Source organism: Protopterus annectens, chromosome 7.part0 (genome assembly GCF_019279795.1).
Source record: "Protopterus annectens isolate FY-2018-M chromosome 7.part0, PAN1.0, whole genome shotgun sequence".
NCBI classification, from domain to species: domain Eukaryota; kingdom Metazoa; phylum Chordata; order Ceratodontiformes; family Protopteridae; genus Protopterus; species Protopterus annectens.
Window position 1 is genome coordinate 69,272,100 of NC_056739.1, and position 7,515 is coordinate 69,279,614.

Sequence of the window (7,515 nt, forward strand, 5' to 3'; positions counted from 1 at the left end):
CGCTCTGACATCGGGGAGGAGGTGACATCAGCCGACGCCGGACCCAGACTTTGGAATCCGGCCGACCGAATGGCTGCCTGAGGCAGGACAACCCATATGTCAGGACTGCAGTTGCATATCTATCGGACATCTACATTTATGGTATGTACAAAACTGTACTTTGTTTTCTGTGAGCCAAGTTTTAACCAAGACCTAATATGTTAAGTAAATAGCTTAATGGGTCAAGGGCAAGAAAGCAGTGGTAACAGAGTCACCCTGGAATATACCACTTTGGAATTTTATCCCTGGGATAATAATTTGCCGTTTGTCATGTCTTAGTTGCAGAGTGGATTGCCACTGTTTCATGGTCGCTGTAATGTAATTGATCATTGTAGGATGTATCTTGTACATCTATAAGCACTCCTTTATCCATGAATGTGAGATGCTGCCACATTCTTTTGATGTAGGTATGCCATACTTGGATTTTTCCCTTTTTACAATTCTCCATTATAGTTTTGTTTAGCATTATCTCAGGTAAGAGTACTTCAATAATATTCGATTTCAAAATTTATAAGGACTCGAGCAAAGCATTTTTTGTGTGTTTTAAAGGGGAAAAATGTAAATCCTAAGTGCCTCGGTGAAGAAGCATTTTATATATGCGTTTCCCCTTAAGTAGTTTTCCAAGTAGTTGAGTACATTAGTTAACTTCAAACCAGATGTGGAAGAAACAGTAATTTCAGCAGCACTGAACTTTAATTGTTTTTACACAAGTATGACACATTTCTGGGATTTATATCAGAGTGAAGATTTGAGAAGTTAAGGTTGGTAGCACTCGCATTATCATACAAGTGTGACACGTGACTTGGATTTATATTAGAGTGAGGTTTTGAGAAGTTAAGGGTGGTAGCACTCTCATTATCATAGGATACAGATATTTGTTTCAGGTAACACGTCAGAAGAATGATGAGTACCTTCACAAGCTGATACATTTGGCATGTCCAACAAAGGTATTTATTTCACACCTGCTAAGGCAAGGGTTCCCAAACTGTGTGCTGTGGCACCCTAGGGAGCCGCAAACTAATAAGCTGCAAAACCCGGGCCGTCAGGTAAGTGAATGTCTGTATGTCTGTGTGAGTGAACGTGTACATGAAAGGAAAAGAGTCCGTGTGTGTGAGAGAGATCGGGAGAGTGAGCGATGTGTGAATGAATGCATGAAAGAATGAGGAAGTGATTGTGTGTGTGTCTGTGTGTCTGAGATCGGGAGAGTGAGCGATGTGTGAATGAATGCATGAATGAATGAGGAAGTGGCTGTGTGTGTGTATGTGTGAGATTGGGAGAGTGAGAGCAAAGTGTGAATGAATGCAGGTATGAATGAGGAAGTGACTGTGTGTGTGTTTGAATGTCCAGATTTTTGCCTCATATTTTTGGTGTGTTCCTCCTAAAATCTGTACTTTTCTGGCAAATAGCTGAGGATTGAAGTCATTAAATAATGAAAACATTTGAGTTTGACTCTACTTCCTCAGAGAATTAATGCTAATGCAAAACCTATTATTCTATCAGCTTTCTAAGTTTGTAAGAGCAATATTTAAAATATGTCCCTTTTTGTCTCCCCATCATTTTAGGCTTTGTCCAGATTTTTTGCTCTGGGGGAACATGCTGCTTCCCTTGGACCTGACCAGGTGGTCGGCTAGGAGAAATTCAACTTGAGATTGGAAAACAAAAACAATGTCAAAGACTACCTCATTGATATGCTTATTTAAAAAAATTAAAAGACTGCCTCCTTGATTCACTTTTTAAAACAAACATTGTTACATGTAATGATGAGTTTTTAGTAACTAGATTGAATGGATTGATGACAACTGACTGTATATTTTTATCTTTAGCAATATTTTGGTAAAACAATTTTTCCCTTTTACATAGGAGGAAAATGAAGAAGATATGGGATAGAGCTGTGGATTTCTTGGCATCAAATGAGTCACGGATCCGTACAGAGTCTAAACAAATAGAAGGAGAGGATTTCCTGGTGTGGAGATGGACCCAGGCTGCTTCCATCCCTTCTGATTTACGGTTCTAAAAATGAAGCCCTGTAGAAAGCAGACAGCCTGCTTTGTCTTCTGCAGTAGTGACTTTGTGGGGAAGGAGCATGGACCAAGGCCTAGAATGTTTCTCATTCACGATGCCTACACCTTAAGACTGCAGAGCAGTTTCAGGTCATCACAAGACTCCAGAATAACATTTTAATTTTGGACAAAGTAAAGAATAAGTGAAAAATCTGTTTGGTAATGTTAAAAAAAAATTGATAGCGAGTCACAGAAGAGCAAATAGCAACAATGTTGTGTTGGATTTATTTACTTATTGGAAGAGTCGCAAAAGAACAAATAGCAAAAATGGTGTTTTGGAACTGATCTATTCATTTAAGGCCTATTTTTTAGCAGTAAGTATATGCTACTTGGAACGCCAATCTGAGAGCTGTCTTTGGCAGATGCATTGTCAGTGTAAATATTGTTGCCACTTTTGTCAATCAGTATGCAGTTGGAAAAACTGTACGACCAAGTGCTGCAGTGACAGCACTTTGTGATGGTTTGCATTCCCTCCATTGTTTTACTGGAAAGCATAGTGGGTCCAAGTGTGGGCTTAAAGTAAAACAAACTGTGGCTAACCACAGTGACAAGTTTCTGTGTCAAAACACTGTTAGTTTGCACATAGACTTTACATGCCCTGCACAAATGTTGATGTAGACAACTGATTAGGTAGGATGCTTCACTTAGGAGGAGAGATGAAGGCTGTCCATCATCATTCCCATCCTAACCAACCATGTAGCAGCTTCAAGGAGCAGCTTAGCAACCCACATGCTTTCTGACAGTGTCATGGAAGGGTGTTAGAGGATGAGAGGTGGACATTCTCTGTGAAGGTACTTGGGTGGTGGTAATTTCCTGTAGTTTTGGCACTAATGGATACATTTCTTACTGGTTTGTGTTCATTTTATGTCTTTCACACTACAGTTGAATAGATTTTAAAACTTGGTTAATGCTGTTTTAACAGTCACATTGTTATGAAGGTGTTGTGGGTTTTGTATGTGCCGGTCATGCTGTTGTATTAATCTAGCTGTTCTTCCTGTTTTTTGCTGATGGCCATGCCAGTGTTTTATAGCTGTGAGGGACACTTCTTACGCTGATAAACTCCTGATTATTCTGTTAGAGGTGAGCAGATGTTAGTGACATGGCAAGCAGGAAAAAGAAACAAATCACTAGTGCCACTTCACAGGCATAGTGCATCACCCCTTTATATCAGGTTCAGTCCCCTTACCTGCAGGACTTGACAGTATGGAAATGGGAAGTATGCCTGTTAATGCATGCTATTGTATATCACTCTGTGCTTTCCCTTCTCCAGTCATACATGGGTCACCCACGAAGTAGTGGACACTTCCCTTTCTCCTTTTCATATGTAAAACATTCTGTAGGTTGCACTGTCCATTACCCACTGCCAGCTTGCACTAGCTTATTCTCTGACTGGGTCCAACTTTTAAGCATCATTGCACTTATAAACCTGTCATTTTTATGACTGCTGCAAATAGTATAGATGTCTTTGATCTGTCTGTGCCAGCTTGCCTTTATTCTTTACTCTTTTCAGTATGTGTCCTGAACTTTAGTAGCTTGCACTGTTCGTATGTATGTGAAGTCACTCTGCACTGCATTTTTCCCAAATTATGAAAATTCCCTTGGTGATGTTATCATGTATAAGAGTACATTCCTTAAAATATCAAAATTACTCTTCCCTAAAACTTTACCTTTCCACTTTCTGTTATATTACCTTTGCTGCAATATATCCACGTTGCTAAAATTATTTTGTTTTGTACTCCTGGATTCAGACTGGTCCCTACTTTTCTTGTAGCTACTGATTAGCTCATTACTGCAGTGTGAGCTTACTGTGCATGTGTTTTTTCTTTGCTTTCCTTTTGTTACTACTGATTGGCTCTAGCAAGAAGGTGGTTCTAGCAAGCGACATGACAGTGTGTGCGCCTGTGTGCATGTAATTTTCTCAGCATTTCTTGACAGAGATGTTAGAGTGGTTCTGTGGCAGTGATGTCTGTGGTGGCAGGAGAGTAAGACATGGTACTAGGACTGAGGTTGCAGCTGCAGTGTCTGCTCAGTGGCCTAAAAGTGCTGCTGTATTTGTGCCACATTCACGGGTTTATTGGTGGAAGGAACTCTGAGTGAGACTGTTGTCATAGGGTAAGCTGCAGCATTCATTCTGTAGCTATCTGGTGCAAAAGTTGTGGACCTTGGCTGGACTGCTACAGAGGCTCTATGTGGTGTTTTGAGGGGATAAGGATGAAGAACTTTCAGCTGTCACATGTAAATGTGGAGGCAGAGATAGTGCTGTCTGTTGTCTGTGAGGTGTTTGGCCACAGAGGAGGGCATTTACCCTACACTGATCACTGGTTAGTAGAATGGAGACTGCAGTCATCCATGCATAGTGGTGAGTTGTGGTTTGGGGAGGGGGGGTTATTGTAATACAGGAAAGAATTATGAATTGCATTTAATAGTTGAGCCAAGATTGATATTTGGGTGAGGGGCATACCATAAGATACATACTATGCTAAGCTTCTAAGGAAGGTCAGTTGACAGCTGTCCTACAGAAGTGATGAGATGCTGTGAAATATATTATTTACTGTCTAATTATAGTCCTGTTTTCTCGTCTTCCCTTAAAGCAGGGTTCGCAGGAGATGCTTGAGCTGGCATTGTGCCACACTGTGCCATTGCTGATATTCTCCAACCAGGGAACTTAAACACCACTGTTATGATTTACTTCACAGAGCATGCTCCAGCTGCAGCACTGCTGCCAACACGTAATGGTCAGAAAAAGTGGCTGCACACAGTGATGTTCCCAATGTCCTGATTAATGCAATCCCACAGTGAAGTGTCCTGTAATGAGTGAGTGTGTGAGAAGACTGCAGTGTTGTAGGTTCACATCTCCCATGTTTATGTACACAAGTATTGGTTGCTTGTTGTTGTCATAAGTCTTCTGTTAATCTTAGAAAAGTATGAAGGTATTTCTTTATTGCAGCAGTAGTCAAATGCTGTAAGGGGGTGGTTTGGATGGTCCAAGCGGTCATCATACATGGTTATATATTGTAAAGAAAATCAGCTATAAAGGGACTGACAGCCAGGAACTGTTGCTGCTGATGAAGTCTTCAGTTCTGCCAGTGAGAAATCGCGTATCTAATGACTCCCTGTTGAAATGCTGGCACTCGTTATGCCAACACATCAGAAAAAAGAAAAAAAGATTGAAAATGTGGGGGAAGAGCAAATATTGAACATCACTGATGTTCTTCGTGTTTCACTGTTGCAGTCATCACCTGTGGGTTATCCCTGCTGTGGTAGCCCTCGGCCAGCCCAAATACCAGAGTCAGTGTTTTTTTGCATCGGCTGCAGTCGCCTGTAGTCTGACATCAGGTTATCAGTGCTATAAAGGAAGGCAGCCGACGTCATTACATCAGTCTTTCTTGCTGTGGAGCCTGTAGCAGAAGCAATTCGCACAAGTGCCGGTCGGTCGCTACCAGAAGTCGAATTTCAGCTGAAAACGTCTAAAGCCAAGTACCCTGTTGGGGATCCTTTTTTCTTGCAAAAACCAATGTCCAAAAAAGTTAACAATTGTCTTGCCTGTGGAAAACAGATCCCACACCGAGACTTCCATTCTTACTGCGTCACTTGTTTAGGCCCAGACCACGATGTACCCAGTTGCCGGTTCTCTGCCCTCTTTAATGCGAGAACCATTCACCGTAGAGCTCTTTTTGTAGACAGTTATTTTCGTGTTCCGTCTTCGCATTCCGATATGGCATCTGTCAGCCAACAATCTGTGGACATTTCGAAAAAATGTAGAGATAAAGATAGAGACAGACCACATAAGGCTAAGCCTTCTGACAACACTACCGCTAAGCAGGTCTTCAGTTGTCCGGAATTCAGTGAGGTGCTTTCTCAGCCCCTGATGTCCGATTCGATATCCACGCAGGCCTCTACCGAGACCTTTTCAGAGTCTGGTATGCCGCAGAAATCTTCTTCATCTTCCGAGCCTTTGGCTGTCTCTGCCTCGGTTGGGTCTGGAGCCGCAACACAGGCACCAGCTTCCGAGGAGGCCTTTCGCACTGCTGAATCCAGACAAAAACTGACGTCTTCTCATCAGACTACCATTTCTCTCAGACCGATGGATTCTGTCAGGCCTAGAAGCCAGGCCACTCCTAGGAAATCTGCTTCTAGCCACCATTTTTGCTACTGCTCCACCGCCCCAAGCAGAAATGCTTAAAATGACGGAGGATCTCATCTCCCTTTTCCGGGGTAGTCAGGCCACAACTTCTAAAAGAAAAATGCACCCTTCTCCAGAAGTTGACAGAAGAGGATTCTGAGGAATCTGACTGTTCAGTTTTTGAAGAGGAACAGCATCCATTAACTGCTTATGAGGATTCAGATGCAGAGGAATCCACCCCTTCTGCCTCCCCTCCTTTCCTTTGGGGGAACCCTTTACTCCCTCAGGGAACATTTCCATTGGGAATCTCAGGACTTCCTACAGTCTATGAAAAGACTTGGAGAGTTTCTGGACCTGCCCCAGCAAAGACCCCTGGCCATCCCCCCTATTTTAGAAGTGGTGGATGATGTTTTCCATGAATCCAGCTTAGCCCCTGACGCACTCCCTCCTGCTCCCAGTAAACCTGAAAAGTACTACAGAGTACCGGATTCTCACAAATACCTGTACAGAAATGCTGCTACAGACCCAGAGGTCATTACACACACACCTAAAGGAGCTAAGACTAGTTCTGCCAAGAATCCTCTCTTCTGACAAAGCTCTGGACAGATGGGGTAAAAAAGTATACTCCTCTGCAACATTTGCTATCGGAGCACTCCGTTGTCGGTTCCATATGTTAAAATATCAACAACACACTTTGAAACTATTAAAACAGTAGATTGATACCTTTCCTGACTGTGCCAATTCAAAAGAGCTGGGAGAATTACTACACTCATAGGTTCATAGGTTTCATAGGTTCATACTAGGCTATCTGCCCGAGGGCATTTACAAGCCTAGCCCATAGTTTTGTGGCTTACGCCACCCCTTTAGTATGGGGAACTATACCCATTATTTTGCTGTGCCTCTGTTGAGCAGTGACACTGAGGTAATCCCTGGGGTATATCTGCGATCTCCCATCCATTGGTCAAGATTTCTCTTGAACAAGGCCAGCGAGGTGCTCTGCCTCACATATACCGATTTTATTCCACAGCATAGGAGTCTTTGGTGATGAATCTATCCCTCCAGCACGCCCTATTAATAGCCGTGTCGAGGTTTAAGTCTCCCCCTTGTGGCTCTGGGATCTAGATTTTTGAGGTGAAGCATATTCATCAAATCTGGGTTTGACATGGCCTTGTATGTTAGGCAAAGGTCACCTCTGAGCAGTGGCGAGCACTGAATAGAGCTGGAGTTCTTTCAGTCGGGCAGCATAGGACAGATGTTTGAGACCCTTTATCCTTTTGGTGAGGAACTTTTGTG

The 7,515-nt window shown here is 42.6% G+C and overlaps 1 protein-coding gene across 1 annotated transcript in view; it reads left to right on the top strand.

The window, feature by feature from the left end:
- LEMD2 (LEM domain nuclear envelope protein 2) overlaps nucleotides 1-5,249 on the top strand; it is a 592,375-nt gene extending 587,126 nt beyond the window's left edge. Inside the window, exon 9 of the mRNA XM_044076486.1 lies at nucleotides 1,900-5,249. Within this exon, the coding sequence (XP_043932421.1) occupies nucleotides 1,900-2,053 (154 nt within the window). The 3' untranslated portion in view covers nucleotides 2,054-5,249. The remainder of the gene's footprint in view (nucleotides 1-1,899) is intronic.
- Nucleotides 5,250-7,515: the final 2,266 nt, after the last annotated feature.